Consider the following 23624-nt stretch of genomic DNA (forward strand, 5'->3'; position numbering starts at 1 on the left):
ATACTGATAGTCTTTCCTCAGCAAATTGATACAGTGAATCTCTGAAGTGATTAAACAGTAATAATATTTGTTAACTTTCTTTTCATTTCAATACTTGCTAAGTATTTCAAAGACAATAGAATACCAAATTATGGGGAGTTCCCACTAGTCCAGACATACAATTTTAATAAATTATTTATATATATGAATTTTTTTTTTTGCAAAAGAAAATTAATGTTCATTTACTAACCAGATCTCAACATCACTTTGTTACACTTTCCTCAGTTATGCTGTATAATTCAAGCCCCACAAACAATTTAGCAATATAAAAAAAACTGACCCTTCAAGGATTACTATGTCCTTATTCTCTGATCTTGGATATTTTATTTCCTCCCACATATTTAGTGTGCAAGTCTCATGATATAAAACTAACATAAGCATGTATTTAAAGGCAGGAAAGTTACAGTTCATCACCCTACACGTGAGCTAATTTCATTTTACAAGTTTCCTTCCTGACTCTGTTCGCATACATTCTTACATAGTCGTAATCCTTGTGTAGATATAATTTTATACTTTTTCACTTTCATTCTGAGTTTTTTATATGACTATATATAATCTTTACGATTTTTTTTTTGTCACGTATATAACGCCTCATCTAGTTTGCTTACCTTAGCTTACATAGTCCTTGCTCTATCATTGGACATTTAGATTGATTCAGAGTAGTTCCTTATTATAAATATGACTGCAAAATATATAAAACTTTTTTCTTTTGAATTAACTAGGATTAATTCCTAAGAATAAGAAGCAATACTTTTATGGCTTCTTAATACATATTGTGAAATTGATTTTTAAAACAACACCAGGGCTTCCATGGTGGCGCAGTGGTTAAGAGTCCACCTGCCAATGCAGGGGACACGGGTTCGAGCCCTGGTCCGGGAAGATCCCACATGCTGTGGAACAACTAAGCCCGTGCACCACAACTACTGAGCCTGCGCTCTAGAGCCTGCAAGCCATGACTACTGAAGCCTGTGCGCCTAGAGCCCGTGCTCCGCAACAGGAGAAGCCACCACAATGAGAAGCCTGCACACCACAACGAAGAGTAGCCCCCTCTTGCCGCAACTAGAGAGAAAAGCCTGCGCACAGCAACGAAGACCCAACACAGCCAAAAATAAATAAATAAAATAAATAAATTTATAACAAAACAAAACACACCAATTTATACTATCACCCACTGAATGGCTGCTACTTCCACTACCACCTTGCCAGATTAGGATATTATTTATACATGTTCAATTGCTAACTTAATAGATATAGAATGGTACAGCCTTGTATAATTTAGAATTCTTTGATTAAGGATTGAACGTATTTCCAAATGGCATTTAGTTATGGGTTATCTTACATCTTGTGTTAACTGTCAGTTAAGACCGTATCATTCTGAAGCTCTCTGTGTTTCACACTCTTTCTCTGTAAAGTGGGGTCCTATTCAGGTGAACGGTAAAGAGTTTTTTTTTAAAGTAAAATAAATTATAATTTGTTTTAAGAAACCAATGTAATGACTCTTGAGGCTGGTGTAGCCTTGAATCAAGGCAAGTAAGTAGTGTATGATCCAAATGTATTTGCAAGAGAAATAACGCTTCTATATCTGTTATGTTCATCTGTGTTACTTTGTTCAAAAAGATGAAAACATAAGCTGTCGGAAGTGATACAACTCTCTCTCCTCTTAATCTTTGCAGAATTGTATCAGGTTCCAGTCGTTGGTGTGATAGTGCCCATCATGTGGTTCTACCTCCTCATGAATGTCATCACCCAGTATCCTTTGCACCCCTCTGCCATATGGCCTTTGCTGTGGTATTTTGGCATAGGAATGTTTATTCCTTTCTTCTAATGGTGCAGTGCCATGAGTTTCGTTTTTGCCTTGATCTCTTCTGCGGTAAGCAGGAGACAGACAGGCCCATCCAGTGAGCTCCTTTGTTGCGGGAAGAAGGGGGAAGAGATGCTGGTGGTGTGGAGGGTCAGTAAGTCCCAGGGCACCAGGAAGGAAAAGCTCTGGGTGGAGGTGTAGAAATAATGGGTAATTAAGGATTAAATGTGCTGTGATTTCCACATGGAGTTTTCCAGTGTCCTAGGATGTTTCACAAGCTGCCACAGAATCCTGCAAGAAAGTTCAAATTAAGTAAAACCTGAGTTTTAAAATGGCTCTTTGGAACCACCAGTAAGTCCATTATACAAATCATTGAGTCTTTGAAACAATGAAACAGATTGAGATGGACCTCATTCCTCTGAAGTCACCTCATTCGTTTGCCCTACAGAGTTCTTTTTGGGAGCAGGTGTGATCACCTTTACCGAGAGCGTTACCTTCTGTCATTACTGGGGAGGCGGCTTCTCTGTAAACTCTGGCAAGAATCCAGGATAAGAATAATAGGAGGCTTTCAGGCAGTTTCAAGTTAGGGTCCCCAAATGGAATGGCAGGCCAGGAATTCTCCAGGATATTCTAGCAAGGAAGAGCCTCAGGGCAGCTGTAGCCAACCCCCGTGTTTTTTGGGTCCTGGAACAGAAGGTTCTCCCACTGATCTCTGGGTTGTCTACAGAAAACCCCCTTAACCTGCGCCTCCAGGTACGTGTGCATCCGGGGCGTCTTCATCCTGACCACAGAATGCGCCTCCCTCACCGTCACCCTCGTCGTCACTCTACGGAAGTTTGTGAGCCTCATCTTTTCCATCTTGTACTTCCAGAACCCTTTCACTCGGTGGCATTGGCTGGGCACCTTGTTTGTCTTCATTGGGACCCTAATGTACACAGAGGTGTGGAACACCCTGGGAGCCACCAAAGGCCAGCCTCAGAAGGAGGCCAAGAAGAGCTGAGGCCTTCCTGGAGTAGAGAGACCCGAGGCTAGTGAGCCAGGGGCTGGCCACCATCTCACCTTGGTTAATGCTGAATCACCCCCCATGTACCAGAGAATCCTCAGAGGGACACACTTCTCAGATTTCTCATGCCTATACAGACCAACATTTGTGGACCCTGAATAGAAGCCCCCAACCCTGAAATAGGAAAAAAAGAACAGTTCTCCACGATTGAACAGCCTTTCCATTCGTTGTTTCTACCAGAATTTCAGCACTGTACTTGCTTATTGAAATCTGAGTCCCCAGAGCTACTAGTTTTACATCCACGGTCTTGGACAAGATTATCCCTGTCCTGATGATTCTCTGCTGTAACAGTCTCTATCGTCCTGTGGCCTTTCCCCTTGTTCCATTAACCTGCCACCCACAGCAGCACTTTTCAAGCAGACGCTCCAGGCACCCCCCCAACCAGGAACAACCGAGTGGCCGGGTGAACCGCCGCACCGGGATGCTGGGGCTGGGCTTTCTCCTGTGTGTTGGGAAAGAAGCAGGTGGCCCTGTGCACCCTGGTGACCCCGGGGCAGGACTGGTGGGAATCCTTTCCCACGTTTTTCCTTTTCTTGTTTCTATGCAAAAGTCATATGCTTTCACACCTTTTGCTTTCTGTACTTAGAACAAACCTGCAGCATCTCTGTATAGCACAGTGTTAATAAGAAAGAAAGGTTGTGTAGGAATTGGGAAAGAGAGACTTTTTCTGTCTTCTCTCACTTTTCTGGTTCATTAGCCTCGAGCTAAGATGGTGATGCCAGGATGGCCCAGGAGAAGCTGGCTCCGGGGGCAGGGGCACCCAGAGAGCACAGACAGGCACTGAGGGTGGGCTCCACGTGGGGGAGCTCCGCCTGGCAACTCTGATAGTTATGACCAGCCAGGCTAATGAGTGAACCAATATATTCAATGGGTGTGGGTGTGGTGTATCAGTCAGGCCAAATCACAACTAAAATGGAAATTTTTTGGGGGGGAGGATGTCATCTTAATGTTCTTGATGGGTATGGGAGTGTGTGTGTTTTATCATACGTATTAATAGAAACATGCCCCCCTCTTGCTAATCATTTCAAAGGTCTGGTTTTCCTCCCATGGGGTAACTTTGAGAAAGAATGGTGTCAGGATGGCACATGTAGGTGTGTGTGTGCTCTCGTGTGGGTTGTGGTCACTTGGGAGAAGAGGAGAGCATGAAAGTCAGTGTTTTTATTTCCTTGTCCTTCACTCAGTTCGGACCTTCGCTGTCACGCAGGTGCGCGCTCTGGAGCCCGGCGCACTTACCAGCCCATCTTTTTGCACACAGACAGAGGCCTCTCCTTCTGCGCTGGGTTCAGGTTGTGTGCTTATATCGAGACTTGGCTCTCAGGGTCTCTTGAGCTCACCCAGGGTGTGGTGTGTTTATTCTACTATCTGGAGCTATTCTCTGATGGGTCTGCAATAAGTGTCCTAGAACCACCAGGTTGCTTTGGGGAAGTCCCTTAGGCTGCTCGGGTTTTTTGTTACATAAAATGTGGATGCTGTTTCTCCACCTAAGTCCCAGGGTTTTCAGATCAATTTGTGGTTCTGGACATTGACAGCTGTTCAGTGCCAGTGAAGGTCTATACTAAAAGATGCGGAATTAGGTGTGAACTTGTTCATGGACTCAAAAGGTACTGTTAGAGTTCCTCAGACTGATGGTGCTATAAATACCATGTGTTAAATATCCTCTTAAAAACAAGAACAACAAAAGCTACTTCTCTTGTTGTTTAATAGAAGAACCTGTCCCCAGGGGCTATCTGATTGCTGCATATCTGGAGTCTTGACAGGATAGAGCCTTACATGACGTAGTATCCCTTTTTTTATGTTGATGGGAAATATTACAATTTTTAGTTACTGAAACAGTGTTGATGTACACAGCATTTAACTGGGTCCACGAGGTTTTAGATTCTGGCTTTAGAGTGTGTGTGTTCCTCAGTCAGAACACCTCTGCTGGTCTTATTAACAGGAGGATATGTATGGACAGATTAAGGCACTCATACAGTGAAATAAGCGCATGTAAGAACAGAATGTCTGAAATGCCCTGGGAATTGGGTTTTTTCTCTAGTATTTGGTTATTAGGAAATAAATCTAACAGACACTAGTTAATACTTCTTTAAACAATTTATTCCCCTTGGTTAACTTATTTTTCAATCCAAGTTGGAACTGATTTCAATCCCTGTTAAAAGAGCAAATAAACCATTTTATAGAGGGTCAGAGTCATCCCTAATTGGAGGAGAAATGTCTATTAAATGCCTTTCATCTTTCTCTGGGTCAAGACCATGTAATTTTGTGCCCGAGAGATACAGGGTTTAGTTTGTTTACTAGAGAGATTGGTGTTTAAGGCATCCAAGACTCCACCCTTAGAACAAAGATCAAATAGCAAATGACTAGCCAGAATATTGTGTGTGTGTGTGTGTGTGTGTGTGTGTGTACGTACACCTGTGTACTCACTTCACAGCTTGACCAGAGTCGTGAGGTACCAGGAGAATATGGGGGACACTTGAATTATTTTATTTAATGTGTACAGAACCGTTACCACAGTTCTATTGTCATAAATGCTTTTTCATTTTTTATTAGGAATTTATTTTTGATCTTTTCTTTTTCATCCAACTAAAACCGTTAATGCATTTGACAAGTTTCTATCTAGTTCTAAAGTATTTAGATACAATCCAAATCGTTTTTTCCTTCTTCATGCCCAGTTATCCAAAATGAATACGGTACTTTGATTAGGTCATTGTGTCGAGTGAAGAAAAACCACGAAAGCTGAGCTGATCTGTGCCACCCCTACAAACCCCTTCCATTCTTCTGGGAAGGTCACCTGATCATTTTGAGGATTCTAATATCTCGCAGTCATTTCCTGAGCACGTTTCCTCCCTTCTGCATGTTTTTTTCACTGCTGATCCCCACTTCCAGTTTCTTCAGCAACCTCTGGTCACTCACGTAGTTTTCTACTAATCTCGTATCTGTTTATGCCTCTATTCTTTGGGGCCTCTGGGTGTTTCTCGGTGGATTTTTACAGGGTATACGTATCTGTGTAGCATGTATCTTGTTATGCATTGATACTAGGGGGGTGTGTCCATAAGGATGCGAATATCTGGCAGAGTATGTGAATGTATGTGTAGATGAATATGAATGGGATTTAATGTAATAATGTAATGTGAAAATATTTATATGTTCTGTTGTAGCTCAAAGTGGGGCTGAGAATCCTTACCACGTTCCTGTCTATATTTGGAAAGCAGTAGTATCTGTATTTTGCTCATTTTTACCCTGCCTCTAGCTGACTTCACTCTCAGTGCCAAATGCCTGTGGTGAGAGGAGGTGGAAAGCATTAGGTCAGGAGTAATTGTAAACCAGTGAATTAGCTCTGGGCTGGTGGACGTGCTACATGCTCATTGGTGGACGGCTGGCATATGAGACTGTGCAACAAAGACCTGAGCATCTCCACAGATGCACGTTGAGAGGCACCCCAACGTAGAGATCTGAAATCAAGATCCTACAATTTGTTGTAGTTTGTTTCTCTTTGCCTAGGAGTAAATAGAATTATGAGCATTTTGGTCTCAATAGCTTTATTCTGAAAAATGTGCATGGAATTTACCTGTGGCAGTTCAGTCTTGGGTTGAAAGAACTGTCAATATAGATAAAATCCATTTTTATTACAGATGCGTGACCTTTGAAAACGAGTATAAACAGTGTCAGTAAAATAACTAGTCATAAGCATTGGAATATGTTCAGTGTGTACCAGGCTGGGGTGGGAGACTCTGTAGTGTGCTGTCTCTTTCTAGCAGCTTCCTCACAGTGGACCTTGCAGAGAAGGGAGGGACCAGGCTCTGACTTTTGTCCCATGAATAAATAAACCCTTACCAAGATCTCTTATTCCCTCAAGTTTCGGAGAAACCTTCTAATGGTTCCTGATACCCATTCCCACTCTTCATCAGTTGATTAGCAAGAAAACGAATAAGACGAAACATTCCTAAGATTCTAAGCCAGAGAGGGAAGGAAGGATGCACACCAGGAGTTGTGGGTACTTGGCTTTTTGTCCTCCGGTTGCCTGGCGGGAGGAGGGCAGAGCATTACAAATTTAGCACCTTCCATCTATTTGACGCTCAGTGCCAGGAGCTGCCCTCAGGGCACCATTAAAGATGCTTGAAAGTTTTTGGAGTAGGCCGCCTGGGGTGACCCTTACATCTCCAAAGCTGGTAGAGTTGGTTTGCATCAGCTGATGCCTAGAGCTCATTGTCGTTTTGTCTCCTCAGTATCATACTGAGACATTCCTCTGAGCTTTACCTACTTAAATCGCTAAGATCCTGCAAAATGTCCTCAATTTCAATCAAGTAAGGCAAGCTGTGAGGGTACCAGAGATAAGTGAGGGGAAAAGCTTCGTCTACATTTAGAAGAAATAAGACCCATATTTTTTAAGGGAAAAGTTGTAATAATTCTTTGGCACATTGGATTATTTATAGTTTTTAAGATGTAAAGAAGACTCCCGTGAACCGAGAGAAGCAGTAGTTATTCCCCAACGTGATAAAAATGTCTCTGTGTATCACTTGCAATCACAAATCATTTCTGTGTGAGTTGCTTTCATTCCAGAGAATGGCATCATCCTCCAAAGAAAAAGGGGATGATTTTTAAGTAGGATTTCTTAACAGATTATGTGTTGTGGGGCTGGGGAGGGATGATGGGGATTTGATTTATCCAGCCTCCGAGCTCTTCATTCATATTGTGATTTAAGAACAGAGATCGGGGGAGGAGGGGACTAGACAGCAGCAGAATATGTAGAACAGCTAAGACATTAGTGAGTATTCAGATTTTGAGCTGTGTAAATATCAGATGTCGGCTTCCAGCCTTACGAGTTATTTGAGCTGAGAGTTAAGGAGGAAAGGGACATTTTGTGAATAAAATATTTTGCCAAACAAATTGAATGAGTCTTTTTACTATGATTTCTTATAAAGAGCTATTTTCTACCTTCAGAAACAACTCATCAGACACCTGGTTTTTTATCTGGAATTGTACAATCATTGCTTTTTAATAAAAGTGATAAATTTCTTGCAGGTGTTTCCAGTCACCATTACCTTTCAAGTGCTTGTGTGCAGTTTCAAAAGCTCTACAATTTTTGCCTTGTATAGTGGTGGGACATTTTACTACAAACGATGGTAAGCAACGTGTCTTCTAATGCCTGGCAGCTGGATCAATCACAAACCACTTCTCAGGCTACAGGTCAGTTTCTATTTAAGAAATTTAAAGAGGATCGGCTTACCTTGGGAGATTTTAGAGGTTCAAGGCAGTAAGTTTCTGTAGCAAATCTCTCAAAACCTCTTTGCCTTAATAGAAACGTTATTTTTGTAATGTTGCAATGGCCAGCTCTCTTTATCTTCCATCTGTTGCCTTTAAATGAATCTTTGTTTTTTTAAAACATCTTTATTGGAGTACAGTTGCTTTACAATGGTGTGTTAGTTTCTAAATGAATCTTAATGCAAAAGCAACTTTCAAAGCAGTTTACCACACCCAATCTGTTTTTTTTTTTTTTTTTGCAGTATACTCAATTTACAAAAATATATTAGTTTCGGGTGTACCACATAGTGACTCAAAAGTTTTATAGATTATACGCCGTTTATGGTTATTACAAAATACTGGCTGTATTCCCTGTGCTGTATATATAATATATCCTTGTAGCTTATTTATTTTATACATAGACGTCTGTATCTCTTAATCCCCTACCCCTATCTTGCCCCTCCCCCTTCCCTCTCTCCACTGGTAACAGCTAGTTTATATATCTATGTATCTGTGAGTCTGTTACTTTTTTATTATATTCACTAGTTTTTTTTTTTTTTTTTTTAGATTCCATATATAAGAGATAACAAACAGTATTTGTCTTTCTCCGTCTTATTTCACTAAGTGTAATACCCTCCAGGTCCATCCATGTTGTTGCAAATGGCAAACTTTCATTCTTTTGTTTGGCTGAGTACTGTCCCATTGTGTATATACACATCTTTATCCATTGATCAGTTGATGGACACTTAGGTTGCTTCCATGTCTTGGCTACTGTAGATAATGCTGGTGTGAACATTGGGGTGCGTGTATATTAATGTTTTCATTTTCTTTGGATATATACCCAGGAGTGAAATTCCTGGATCATAATGTAGTTCTGGAGCTTTTTTGAGGAACCTCCATGCTGTTTTCCACAGCGGCTGCACTAATTTACATTCCCACCAACAGTGCACGAGGGTTCCCTTTTCTCCACATCCTCTCCAACATTTGTTTTGTATGGTCTTTTTGATGATGGCCATTCTGACAAATGTGAAGTAATATCTCATTGGGTTGGTTTTTTTTAATTGATTTATTTTATTTTTGGCTGCATTGGGTCTTCATTGCTGCGTGCAGGCTTTCTCTAATTGCAGCGAGCGGGGGCTACTCTTCATTGCGGTGTGCAGGCTTCTCATTGTGGTGGCTTCTCTTGTTGCGGAGCACGGGCTCTAGGCGCGTGGGCTTCAGTAATTGTGGTGCATGGACTCAGCAGCTGTGGCTCACAGGCTCTAGAGCGCAGGCTTAATAGTGGCACACAGGCTTAGTTGCTCCGCAGCATGTGGGATCTTCCTGGACCAGGGCTCGAACCCATGCCACCGGGGAAGTCCTCTCATTGGGTTTTGATTTGCATTACTAATCTGATGATTAGTGATGTTGACCATCTTTTCATGTGCCTGTTGGCCATTGTATGTTTTCTTTGGAAAAATGTCCATCAGATCTTCTGCCTGCATTTTAATTGGGTTGTTTTTTGATATTGAGTTGTATGAGCTGTTTATATATTTTGGATATTAACCCCTTATCAGTCTTATCATTTGCAAATATCTTCTCCCATTCAGTAGATTGTCTTTTTGTTTTGTTGATGGTTTCCTTTGCTGTGCAAAAGCTTTTAAGTTTAATTTTTGCTTTTGTTTCTTTTGCCTTAGGACACAGATACAAAAAAATATTGCTACGATTGATGCTGAAGAGTGTTCTACCTATGTTTTCTTTTTGGTTTCCAGTCTTACATTTAGGTCTTTAATCCATTTTAATTTATTTTTATATATGGTATTAGAGAATGTTCTAATTTCATTCTTTTACACGTAGCTGTCAAGTTTTCACAGCACCACTTATTGAAAAGACTGTCTTTTCTCCACACTTATTGAAAAGACTGTCTTTCTCCATTATGCATTCTTGCCTCCTTTGTCCTAGATTGTCCAGAAGTGTGTGGGTTTATTTCTCGGCTATTATGTTCCATCGATCTATGTGTCTGTTTTTGTGCCAGTACTATACTGTTTTGATTACTGTAGCTTTGTAGTATAGTCTGAACTCAGGGAGCATGATACCTTCATTTCCATACTTCTTTCTCAAGATTGTTCTGGCTATTTGGAGGTCTTTGTGTTTCTGAACAAATTTTAAATTTATTCGTTCTAGTTCTGTAAAAAAACATGCCACAGGTATTTTGAGAGGGAATGCATTGAATCTGTGGAGTGCCTTGGGTAGTATGGCTATTTTAACAATATCAATTCTTTCAGTACATGAACATGGTACATCTTTCCATCTGTTTGTGTTGTCTTCACTTTCATCAGAGTCTTATAGTTTTCTGAGTACAAGTCTTTTACCTCCTTAGGTGGGTTTATTCCTAGGTGTTTTATTCTTTTTGATGCGATTATAAATGAGATGGTTTTGTTAATTTTGCTTTCTAATGGTTTGTTTTTAGTGTATAGAAATGCAACAGATTTCTGTATATTAATTACGTATCCTGCAACTTTACTGAAATCATTGATGAGCTCTAGTAGTTTTTTGGTGCTCTCTTTAGGATATCCTATGTATAGTATCATGTCATCTGCAAACAGTGATGGTTTTCCTTTTTCCTTTCCAGTTTGAATTCCTTTTCTTTCTTTTTCTTGTCTGATTGCCATAGCTAGGACTTCCAATACGTTGACTAAAAGTTGTGAGAGTGGGCATCCTTATCTCATTCCTGACCTTAGAGGAATAATTTCAGCTTTTCACCATAGAGTATGATGTTAGCTGTGGGCTTATCACATATGGCCTTTATTATTGTTGAGGTATGTTCCCTCTATACCCGCTTTCTGGAGAATTTTTATCATAAATGGATATTGAATTTTGTCAAAAGCTTTTTTTGCATCTGTTGAGATGATCATATGCTTTTTATTCTTCATATGGCTTTTATTCTTCAATTTTTGTTAATGTGGTATATCACATTGATTTTGATATTGAACCATTTTTGCATCCCTGGGTTAAATCCCACTTGATCATGGTGTATGATTCTTTTCATGTATTGTTGGATTTGGTTTGCTAGTATTTTGTTGAGGATTTTTGCACCTGTGTTCATCAGTGATATTGGCCTGTTTTCTTTTTTTTCTGATATCTTTGCCTAGTTTTGGTATCAGGGTGATGCTAGCCTAGTAGAATGAGTTTGGAAGAGTTCCTTCCTCTGCAGTTTTTTGGATTAGTTTCAGACGGATAGGTGTTAACTCTTTTCTAAATGCTTGGTAGAATTCACCTATGAAGCCATCTGGTCCTGGACTTTCGTTTTGGGGGAGTTTTTTTTTTTATTATTCATTCGTTTAATTACTGATACTGTCCATATTTCTAGTTCTTTGTGGTTTAATCTTGGGAGATTGTATGTTGCTAGGTATTTGTATGTTTCTTATAGCTTGTCCATTTTATTGGCATATAGTTCACAGTAATCTCTTATCCTTTGTATTTTGTAGTTTTGGTTGTAACTTTTTTTCATTTCTGATTTTATTGAGTTGATGAGTATAGTTAGAGGTTACGTTTGTTTATCTTGTTTATCTTTTCAAAGAACCAGCTCATACTTTCATTGTTCTTTTCTATTGTTTTTTCAGTCTCTCTTTATTTCTGCTCTGATCTTTATGATTTCTTTCCTTCTACTAACTTTGTGTTTTGTTATTTTTCTAGTTCCTTTAGGTATAAAGTTAGGTTGTTTGAGATTTTTCTTGTTTCCTGAGGTAAGCTTGTATTGATATAAACTTCCCTCTTAGGACTGCTTTTGATGTGTCTCATAGATTTTGGATCTTTGTGTTTTCATTTTCATTTGTCTCCAGGTATTTTTAAATTTCTTCTTTGATTTCTTCAGTGATGCATTGATTGTTTAGTAGCATATTGTTTAGCCTCCATGTATTTGTGTTTTTTGCAGTGTTTTTTATTGTATTTGATTTCTAGTATCATAGCATTGTGGTTGGAAAAGATGCCTGATTATGATTTTAGTTTTCTTAAATTTACTGAGGCTGGCTTTGTGGCCTAGCATGTGATTTTTCCTGGAGAATGTTCAATGTGCACTTGAAAAGAATGTGTATTCTGCTTTTAGATGGAATGTTCTATATATAGCTGTTAAGTCCATGTGGTCTAATGTGTCATTTAAGGCCAGTATTTCCATATTGATTTTCTGTCTGGATGACCTGTCCATTGATGTAAGAGGGGTGTGTTACTACCATTACTGTGTTACTGTAAATTTCTCCCTTTATGTCTGTTAATATTTGGTTTATGTATTTAGTTGTTCCAATGTTGGGTGCATATATAATTACAATTGTTATATATTCTTCTTGGATTGATACCTTGATCATTGTGTAACGTCCTTTTTGTCTCTTAACCATCTTTGTTTTAAAGTCTGTTTTGTCTCAGATTAAGTATTGCTACCCCAGTTTTCTTTTGATTTCCATTTGCATGTAATAACATTTTCCATCCCCTTATTTTCAGTCTAATGTGTGTCTTTATATCTAAAGTGAGTCTCTTTTAGGCAGCATATATACAGGTCTTCTTTTTGTGTCCATTCAGTGACTCTATGTTGTGTGATTGGAGCATTTAGTCCATTTACATTTAAGGTAATTATTGATATGTATGCACTTTTGTAATTCTTTTCTGTTCCTTTCTTCTTTTGTTCTCTTCCCTTGTGATGATGACTGTCTTTAGTGTTATGTTTGGATTCCTTTCTGTTTGTTTGTGCACGTACTACAGATTTTTGGTTTGTGGTTACCATTTGCTGTATGAATGTAGATATATATATATTTGTGTATACGCATAATGTGTATATACACATATATATGCGTATACACATAAATAAATATGATTAAGTTGATTTCTTAATTTTAAACGCATTTTAATAACCCTGCCTTTTTACTCTCCTCCCCTCATAATTACTGCTTTGGGCATAATATTTTACATCTGTTTGTTTTGTGTATCCTTTAACTGCTTACTGTGGATATGTTTTCCTACTTTTGTCTTTTACCCTTCCTACTAGCCTTGTATGTGGATGATTTCCTACCTTTACTGTATATTTGCCTTTACCAATGAGCTTTTCCCTTGCATGATTTTCATGCTGCCTTTTCTTTTTTGCTTAGAGAAGTCCCTGTAACGTAACATTTCTTGTAAAGCTGGTTTGGTGGGGCTGAACTCTTTTAGTTTTTGCTTATCCATAAAACTTTTGATCTCTCCATCATATCTGAATGAGAGCCTTGCCAGGTAGAGTATTTCTGGCTGTAGGTTTTTCCCTTTCATCACTTTAAATATATTGTGCCACTCTCTTCTGGCCTACAGAGTTTCTGCTGAAAAGTCAGCTGATATCCTTATGGGAATTCCCTTGTACATAACTTGATTTTCCCTTGCCACTCTTAATAGTCTCTCTTTATCTTTAATTTTTGCCATTTTAATTACAGTGTGTCTTGGTGAGGTTGTCTTTGAGTTGATCCTGTTTGGGACTCACTGTGCTTCCTGGACTTGGACGTCTGTTTCCTAAGTCAGGAATATTTTCAGCTATTATCGCTTAAAATATGTTCTCTGCCTATTCTTGCTCTCTCCTCCTTCTGAGACCTCTATAATGCAAATGTGAGTATGCTGATGTTTTCCCAGAGGTCTCTTATCCTCATTTCTTTTTATTCTTTCTGCTGCTCAGCTTCAGTTATTTCCACTACTCTGTCTTCCAGCTCATTGATCCATTCCTCTGTATCATTTAGTCCTCTGTTGATTCCTTCTAGTGTATTTTTTCATTTCAGTTATTGTATGCTTCATCTAGTTCTATTTTCTAACTAACTCTTTGTTCAAAACTTATGACTTTTCACTCGGTACTCTCAAGTTCTTTGATTACCTTTATGATTCTTACCTTGAACTCTTTCTCAGGTACTCTACCTCACTTAGTTCTTCTGGGATTTTTTATCTTATTCCTTTGTTTGGAACATGTTCCTCTGTCACCTCATTTTGCCCAACTTGCTGTTTTTATTTCAGTGTATGGCAGGTTGGTTACATTTCCCGACCTTGGAGAAGTGGCCCTTTGTAGGAGACTTCCTATGAGTCCAAGCAGTGCATGCCTCTCTGGTCACCAGAGCTATGTGTTCTAGCGATGCCTCTATGAGGGCTGCATGGGTCCTTCTGTTGTGGTGGGCTGGCTACTGTGAGAAGTCTGATAGGCATGGCTTGCCCCCGCTCTGGTTGGTTGCCAGGCCCTGCCTCGTGGAGGCTGCTGGCCACTGGTTGTTAGGGCCAGATCATGATGCAGCTTGCTGGGAAACCCCTGAGAGCCTCGGGGCTAATGCTGGCACACTGGTGGGTGGATTCAGGGTCCAGGAGATCTTGGGACTGATGCCCATCCACTGGTGGGTGAAGTCAGATCCTGGGGCTAGTTGCAGCCTGGGTCCCGGAGTCTGGCTGTAGAGTTTTCGGTTGTGTTGGCCTACTGGTAGGTGGGGCCAGGGCCTAGCAGGTCCCAGAGCTTTTGTCTGCCTTCTGCTGGTAGATGAGACTGGTCCTGAGGCTAGAGCAGGCTTGCTAGTGGGTGAGGCCAGAGCTCAGGCAGTTCTAAGTCTAGGGCCTGTGCACTTGTGTGTGGAACTGGGTCCTCTGGTGGGCAGGGCTGTGTCCCTTTCCAGTTAGTTGCTTGGCCTGAGGTGTCCCAGTACTGGTGCCTACAGGTTGGTGGGTGGGGGTGAGGCTAGATCCTGAGGCTAATAAACTAGAGGGAGGATTCCAAAATGGTGCTTGCCAGGACCAGTGTCCACATGGTAGTAAGAGCTCCCCAAAATGGCTGCCACCAGTGTCTTTGTCCCCAGGGTGTCTCCAGTTGCCTCCTCCCTCTCCAAGATCAGCAGGTAGGTCTGCCCCAGGTCCTGCAGCATGTGAGATTTTTGTGTGTGCCCTTTAAAAATGGAGTCTGTATTTCCCACAGCCCATTGGGTCTCCTGAAAGTAAGCACCACTGGCCTTCAAAGCCAAACGTTCTGGGGACTCATCTTCCCAGTGCAGGACCCCCCCCCAGGATGTGGAGCCCTCTGTGGGGCTCACATGCCTTGCTCCTTCATGAGCACCTCTGCAATTGTAATTATTCTCCCGTTTGTGGATTGCCTACCCAGGGGTGCGGATCTTAACTATACCGCGACTCCACCCCTCCTACCCATCTGGTTGTTCCTCCTTAATCTCTTTAGTTCTAGATCTTTTCAGGTTCCAGTCTTTTTCATTGATAGTTCTGTAAATTGTTTTAATTTTGGTGTACCCATGAGAGGTGAGCTCAGGGTCTTTCTACTCTGCCATCTTGAGCCTGTTCCCCAGTCTATATTTAATTATGTTAGTCAGTGGACCCTAGGTACAGAACACTGAAAGAATAAAACAAATAGATTTTGCACTAAATATAGCATAATTAAAATTCATCTCATTAAGAACCAGCACAGATGGGGGAGACAAGATGGCAGAGTAGAACTCCTCTCATGAGAACACCAAAACCACAACTAACTGCTGAACAACTATCAACAGAAAAACACTGGAACCTACCCAAAATTATACCGTACATCCAAAGACAAAGGAGAGGCCACATCGAGATAGTAGGAGGGATGTATTAGCGATAAAAGCAATCTCATACCTGCCAGGTGGGCTACCCACAAACTGGAAAATAAATATATCGCAGAGGTTCGGCCACAGGAGTGAAAGTTCTGAGCCCCACGTCGAGCTCCCCAGCCTGAGGGTCTGGTATCAGGAGAAGGAGCCACCAGAGCATCTGGCTTTGAAGGCCGGTGGGATTTGATTGCACGAATTCCACAGGACTAGGGGAAACAGAAGCTCCACTCCTGGATGGTGCACACAGGGTCTCATGCACACCAGGACCCAGGGGAAAAAGCAGTGACCTCACAAGATCCTGGGCTCAACCTAACTGCTGGTATTCGAGGGTCTCCTGTGGAGGCAGGGGGTGGCTATGGCTCACTGCAGGGACCAGGACACTGGTGGCGGTAGTTTTGGGAAGTGTTCACTGGCGTGAGCCCTCCTAGAAACCACCATTTTGTCACCAATACTTGGCCCCAGCCAACAGCCTGTAGGCTCCAATGCTGGAACACCAAACAACCAACAGGGTGGGAACACAGCCCCATCCATCAGCAGATAGGCTGCCTAAAGTCATCCTGAGCCCACAGCTGCTCGCTAAACACCCCTTGACACAGCCCTGCCCACCAGAGGGACAAGACCCAGCTCCACCCACCAGAGGGCAGGAATCCACCCACCAGGAAGCCTGCACAAGCCTCTTAGACCAGCCTTATCCACCAGAGGGCAAACAGAAGAAGCAAAAAGAAGTACAACCCTGCAGCCTGCAGAATGGAAACTGCAATCATAGAAAGTTAGATAAAATGAGATGGCAGAGGAATATTTCCCAGACAAAGGAACAGATAAAACCCCAGAACAACAAATAAGTGAAGTGGAGATGACTGATAGGCAATCTACCCAAAAAAGAATTCAGAGTAATGATAGTAAAGATAATGCAAATCTCAGAAAAGAATGGAGGCACACACTGAGAAGATACAAGAAATGCTTAACAAAGAGCTAGAAGATCTAAAGAACAGAGATGAACAATATATCTGAAACGAAAAATACACTAGAAGGAATCAGTAGCAGAATAATTGAGGCAGAAGAATGGATAGGTGAGCTGCAAGACAGAATGGTGGAAATCACTGCTGTGGAAGAGAGAGAGTAAAGAATGAAAAGAAATGAGGACAGTGTAAGAGACCTCTGGGACTACATTAAATGCACCAACACTTGTATTGTAGGGGGTCCCAGAAAGGGAAGAGGGAGAGAAAGGACCTGAGATAGTACTTGAAGAGGTAATAGCTGCAAACTTCCCTAACATGGGAAAATGCTCACCCAAATCCAGGAAGCACAGAGAAACGCAAGGAGGAACACGCCAAGACACCTAGTAATCAAATTGACAAAAATTAAAGACAAAGAAAAAAATATGAACAGCAACAAGGGAAAAGCAACATATTACAAAGGAAATCCCATAAGGTTATCAGCTGATTTTTCAGCAGAAACTCTGCAGGCCAGAAGGGAGTGGCACAATATATTTAAAGTGATGAAAGGGAAGAACCTACAACCAAGAATACTCTACCTGGCAAGGCTCTCATTCAGATTTGACAGAGAAATCAAAACTTTACAGACAAGCAAAAGCTAAGAGAATTCAGCACCATCAGACCAGCTTTGCAACAAATGCTAAAGGAACTTCTCTAAGTAGAAAAGGCCACAAACAGAAAAAAGAAAATTACGAATGGAAGACTTTACTGGTAAAGGCAAACATACAGTAAAGGTAGGAAATCATCTACACACAAATATGATATCAAAACCAGCATTTGTGCAAAGGGAGAGTATAAATGCAAGATATTGGAAATTCATTTGAAATTAAAAGACCAGCAAGTTAAAACAGCCTTGTATATACATAGACTGCTATATCAAAACCTCATGGTAACCACAAACAGAAAATCTACAATGGATACACACACACACACATACACACAAAGGAATCTGGACACAACAATAAAGTTAGTTATCAAATCACAAGAGAACAAAAGATGAAGGGGAGAGAAAAGACCTACAAAAACAAATCCAGGGCTTCCCTGGTGGCGCAGTGGTTGAGAGTCCGCCTGCCGATGCAGGGGACACGGGTTCGTGCCCCGGTCCAGGAAGATCCCACATGCTGTGGAGCAGCTGGGCCCGTGAGCCATGGCCGATGAGCCTGCGCGTCCGGAGCCTGTGCTCCGCAACGGGAGAGGCCACAACAGTGAGAGGCCCTGTACCGCAAAACAAACAAACAAAAAATCCAAAACAATTAACAAAATGGCAATAAGAACATACATAGTGATAGTTACCTTAAACATAAATGGATTAATTGTTCCCACCAAAAGACATAGACTGGCTGAATGGATACAAAATCAAGATCTGTATATATGCTGTCTACAAGAGACCCACTTCAGATCTAGGGACACATACGGACTGAAAGTGAGGGGATGGAAAAAGATATTCCATGCAAATGGAAATCGAAAGAAAGCCAGAGTAGCAATTCTCATATCACACAAAATAGACTTTAAAATAAAGACTACTACAAGAGACAAAGAAGGACACTACATAACGATCAAGAGATCACTCCAAGAAGATACAACAATTGTAAATATTTATGCACCCAACATAGGAGCCACAAAAGGGGAAACTGAAAGTAACACAATAATAGTGGTGGACTTTAACACCCCACTTACACCAATGAACAGATTATCCAGACAGAAAATAAATAAGGAAACACAGGCCTTAAATGACCAGATGCACTTAATCGATATTTATAAAGCATTCTATTGAAAAGCAGTAAAATATACGTTCTCTTCAAGTGCACATGGAACATTCTCCAGGATTGATCACATGCTGGGCCACAAGGCCAGCCTCAACAAATTTAAGAAAATTGAAATCATATCAAGCATCTTTCCCAGCCACAACTCTATGAGATTAGAAATCAACTGCAAGGAAAAAAGAAAAACCAAAAAACGTAAACACATGGAGGCTAAACAATATGCTACTAAACAACCAGTGGATCACTGAAGAAATCAAAAAATACCTAGATACAAATGAAAATGAAAGCACGATGATCCAAAACCTATGGGATGCAGAAAAAGCAGTTCTAAGAGGGAAGTTTATAGCAATACAATCTTACCTCTGGAAACAACAACAACAAAATCTCATTAAAAAACCCTCACCTTACACCTAAAGCAACTAGAGAAAAGAACAAACAAAACCCAAAGTTAGTAGAAGGAAAGAAATCATAAAGATCAGAACAGAAATAAATGAAATAGACAAAGAAAACAATAGAAAAGATCAGTGAAACTAAAACCTAGTTCTTTGAAAAGATAAAATTGATAAACGTTTAGCCAAGGCTCATCAAGAAAAAAGGGCTTAAATAAATAAAATTAGAAATGAAAAAGGAGAAGTTACAACGGACATCACAGAAGTACAAAGGATCATAAGAGACTACTACAAGCAACTCTATGCCAATAAAATGGGCAATCTAGAAGAAGTGGACAAATTTTTAGAAAGGTACAATCTCTTAAGACAACCAGGAAGAAACAGAAAATATGAATAGACTAGTCACAAGTACTGAAATTGAAACTGTGACTAAAAAACTCCTAACAAAAGTCCAGGGGCAGATTGCTTCACAGGTGAATTCTGTCAAACATTTAGAGAAAAGTTAACACCTATCCTTCTGAAACTATTCCAAAAAATTATAGAGGAAGGAATACTCCCAAACTCATTCTTTGAGGCCACCATCACCCTGATACCAAGACCAGACAAAGATACCACACAAAAAAATTACAGTCCCAAATCACTAATGAACATAGATACAAAAATCCTCAACAAAATACTAGCAATCCGAATCCAACAATACATTAAAAGAATCATACACCATCATCAAGTGGGATTTATCCCAGGGATGCAAGGATTTTTCAGTATCCACAAATCAGTCTGTGATACACCACACCAACAAATTGAAGAATAAAAACCATGTGATCATCTCAGTAGATGCAGAAAAAGCTTTTGACAAATTTCAACACCCATTTATGATAAACACTCTCCAGAAAGTGGGCATACAGGGAACATACCTCAACATAATAAAGGCTATATATGACAAACCTACAGCTAACATCATACTCAATGGTGAAAAGCTGAAAGCATTTCCTCCAAGATCAGGAACAAGACAAGGATGTCCACTGTCTGTCACCACTTTTATTCAACATAGTTTTGGAAGTTGTAGCCATGGCAATCAGAGACGAAAAAGAAATAAAAGGAATCCAAATTGGAAAAAGAAGTAAAACTGTCACTGTTTGCAGATGACATGATACTATACTTGGAAAATCCTAAAAATGCTACCAGAAAACTACTAGCGCTCATCAATGAATTTGGTAAAGTTGCAGGATACAAAATTAATACACAGAAATCTGTTCCATTTCTATACACTAACAATGAAAGATCAGAAAGAGAAATTAAAGAAACAAACCCATTTACTAGCGCATCAAAACAAAATACCTAGGAATAAACCTACCTAAGGAGACAAAAACCTGTACTCTGAAAACTATAAGATGCTGATGAAAGAAATCGAAAACGGCACAGATGGTAAGATATACCATGTTCCTGGATTGGAAGAATCAATATTGTCAAAATGACTGTTCTACCCAAGGCAATTAATTTGTGACAAAGGAGGCAAGAATATACAATGGAGAAAATGTGCTGGGAAAACTGGAAAGCTACATGTAAAAGAATGAAATTAGAACATTCTCAAACACCATATACAAAAATAAATTCAAAATGGATTAAAGACCTAAATTTAAGACTGGATACTATAAAACTCTTAGAGGAACACAGGCGGAACACTGTTTGACATAAATCACAGCAGTATATTTTTCAGTCTGTCTCCTAAAATAATATAAATAAAAATAAACAAATAGGACCTAATTAAACTCAAAAGCTTTTTGCACAGCAAAGGAAACCATAAACAAACCAAAACAACAACACACAGAATGGAGGAAAATTTTTGCAAATGATGTGACCAAAAGGGATTAATCTGCAGTATTTACAAGCACCTCATGCAGCTCAATATCAAAAAAAACAACCCAATCAAAAAATGGGCAGAGGACCTATAAATAGACATTTCTCCAAAGAAGACACACAGATGGCCAAGAGGCACATGAAAAGATGCTCAAAATCGCTAATTATTAGAAAAATGCAAATCAAAACTACAATGAGGTATCAGCCCACACCAGTCAGAATGGCCATCATCAAAAAGTCTAGAAACAATAAATGCTGGAGAAGGTATGGAGAAAAGGAAACCCTCTTACACTGTTGCTGGGAATGTAAATTGGTACAGCCACTATGGACAGCAGTATGGAGGTTCCTTAAAAAACTAAAACTAGAGCTACCATATGATCCAGCAATCCCACTCCTGGAGATATATCCAGAGAAAATCATGGTTCAAAAGGATACATGCCCCCAATGTTCACTGCAGCATTGTTTACAGTAGCCAAGCATTGGAAGCAACCTAAATGTCCATTGACAGATGAATGGATAAAGATGATGTGGTACACATATACAGTGGAATACTACTCAGCCATTAAAAAAGAATGAAACAATGCCATTTGCAGCAACATGGATAGACCTGGAGATTATTATACTAAGTGAAGTAAGTCAGAGAAAGACAAATATCATGTGATATTGCTTATATGCAGAATCAAAAAACAAACAAAACAAACAAACAAAAAAAACAAATGAACTTATTTACAAAACAGAAACAGACTCAGAAAACAAATGTATGGTTACCAAAGGGGAAAGGGGGGAGGAGGGATAAATTAAGAATTTGGGATTAACAAATACACACTACTATATATAAAATAGATAATCAACAAGGACCTACTGTATAGGACAGGGAACTCAATATTCTGTAACAACCTAAATGGGAAAAGAACGTGAAAATGAACAGGTATATGTATATGTATAATGGAATCACTTTGCTGTACATGTGAAACTAACACAGCAGTGTAAATCAGCTATACTCTAATATAAAATTTTTTAAAAAGAAATCACACAATTAAAAAGAAAAAGAATCAGCACAACTTTATCAGATAGACAGGACTCAATGTTCTTAAACAATACTAAGCCTGTAACTGCATCTTTGGAATGGTCTCAGCTGCTTCTGAAGCCCCTTCACTCTGAAATATAGGCATAGAGGGTGGTAATTCTAAAAAGTTATGAACCACAAGCCTAAAAAAAAGTAGCCCTTTGGGAGACTAAATCATGGTTTAACTCCCCAGCAAAATGTATGATCTCATCAGTGGAGCAGTCTTCTAGAGCAGGGGTCCCCAACCCCTGGGGAACTCTATTAGGTTGGGTTAGGGTTAGGAACCCTATTAGGAACCAGGCACACAGCAGGAGCTGAGTGGTGGGGAGGCAAGCAAAGCTTCATCTGCAGCTCCCCATCGCTCACATTGCTGCCTGAACCATTGCTTGCATCACCACCTGAACCACCCCGTCCATGGAAAAACTGTCTTCCATGAAAGTGGTCCCTGGTGCCAAAAAGGTTGGGGACCACTGTTCTATAGGGTACCCTGTGATTCCAGTGCCAGCAGCAAGACATAACTGCAGATGCTGCAGCAGTGTCTCAGCCTTAGATATCCCTCATTATTAAGGGCTCAAGCACACAGGTGGATGTCAGAAAAGATTCAGTTTCTTTGTCCTCGTCTTACATTCAGCATTCAACTATCAGAAATCAACACAGATGAATGACTGGAGTGTGTATCAAAACTTTTCTTTAAAAGAAAAAAAGCACATCTGGCTATGCAACTATTTAACAGTCAAAGGTTTTCAGTGATGTTCTTTATCTGCAAATTAACTTAATAAAATCATCCCGGGCTTCCCTGGTGGCGCTAGTGGTTGAGAGTCTGCCTGCCAATGCAGGGGACACAGGTTCGTGCCCCGGTCCGGGAAGATCCCACATGCCACGCAGCGGCTGGGCCCGTGAGCCATGGCCGCTGAGCCTGCACGTCCGGAGCCTGTGCTCCACAATGGGAGAGGCCACAACAGTGAGAGGCCCGCGTACAGCAAAAAATAAAAAAATAAAAAAAAATAAAATCATCCCATCATCAAAATTAAGTTATGTTCATGTTTGATTGTTTTTTAATCAGCACTTCAAGAACTTAGCATCTGGCTTTATTATTGCATGTGACTACATGGTGCACAGATGCTTTCTGAAGCTGAGGGAGCATATGATGATAATTATTGGAGGTTTATTATTTCCTATAATAGCTTCAAGTGAAGTTTACTGCATGAACACACTCCTTTCATGAAGGCCACACATCTATATCAATTTCCCAGAATCTTTAACACTGTTACAATAATGAGTTTCATTCCAACAATTAAATGGCATGAAATAGTAGCAATAGCAAATGTATATTTACTATGTGCGAGGCACCTTGCTCCACTTACGTTAACTGATGTAATCCTCATGACAAATCACTGAAGTTAGAAAATTACCCTAGTTTCTTAGGCACAGAGGAGCTAAGTTGCCTCACATACTCATATGTGGGATTGGAGTCTGAATTTGAACCCATGAAGACCAAGTCCAGAACCTACACTCTCATCATTACTACACTATGCTACCTCTAGAATCTTAGTAAGAAACTGACCGAGCTTCCTTTGCCTTATGTCTTTCTGTTTGGTGTTGATCTCTATATGTCAAATGTCAACAATCAGTCTTGAATCTGTTTTCTCACCCTTATGTTAACCTGCGTCTTTGAATTCATCTTATTATCTACTTTTCCTCCCAAGAGTTTATGACCTGTTCTGTGACACAAGCAAGAACAAAGTATTGATAGTAGAGGGGGATCAGAATGGCAGAGTAGGAGGATGTAGAGCTCACCTCCCACCACAGACACATCAAAAA

The 23624-nt window shown here is 40.2% G+C and overlaps 1 protein-coding gene across 34 annotated transcripts in view; it reads left to right on the forward strand.

The window, feature by feature from the left end:
* The window catches only part of SLC35B4 (solute carrier family 35 member B4), a 187869-nt gene that overhangs the window by 159840 nt on the left and 4405 nt on the right, over nt 1–23624 (forward strand). For 33 of the 34 annotated variants that reach the window (XM_049714957.1, XM_049714959.1, XM_049714952.1 and 30 more), the window contains 2 exons: nt 1713–1788; nt 2594–7787. In XM_049714957.1, the coding sequence (XP_049570914.1) occupies nt 1713–1788; nt 2594–2840 (323 nt within the window). In that variant the 3' untranslated portion in view covers nt 2841–7787. Of the gene's footprint in view, nt 1–1712; nt 1789–2593; nt 7788–7922; nt 8088–23624 lie in introns of those variants that run through there. The other variant, XR_007479316.1, reaches the window with a different exon arrangement.

This window comes from Orcinus orca, chromosome 9, assembly GCF_937001465.1.
Source record: "Orcinus orca chromosome 9, mOrcOrc1.1, whole genome shotgun sequence".
NCBI lineage: Eukaryota > Metazoa > Chordata > Mammalia > Artiodactyla > Delphinidae > Orcinus > Orcinus orca.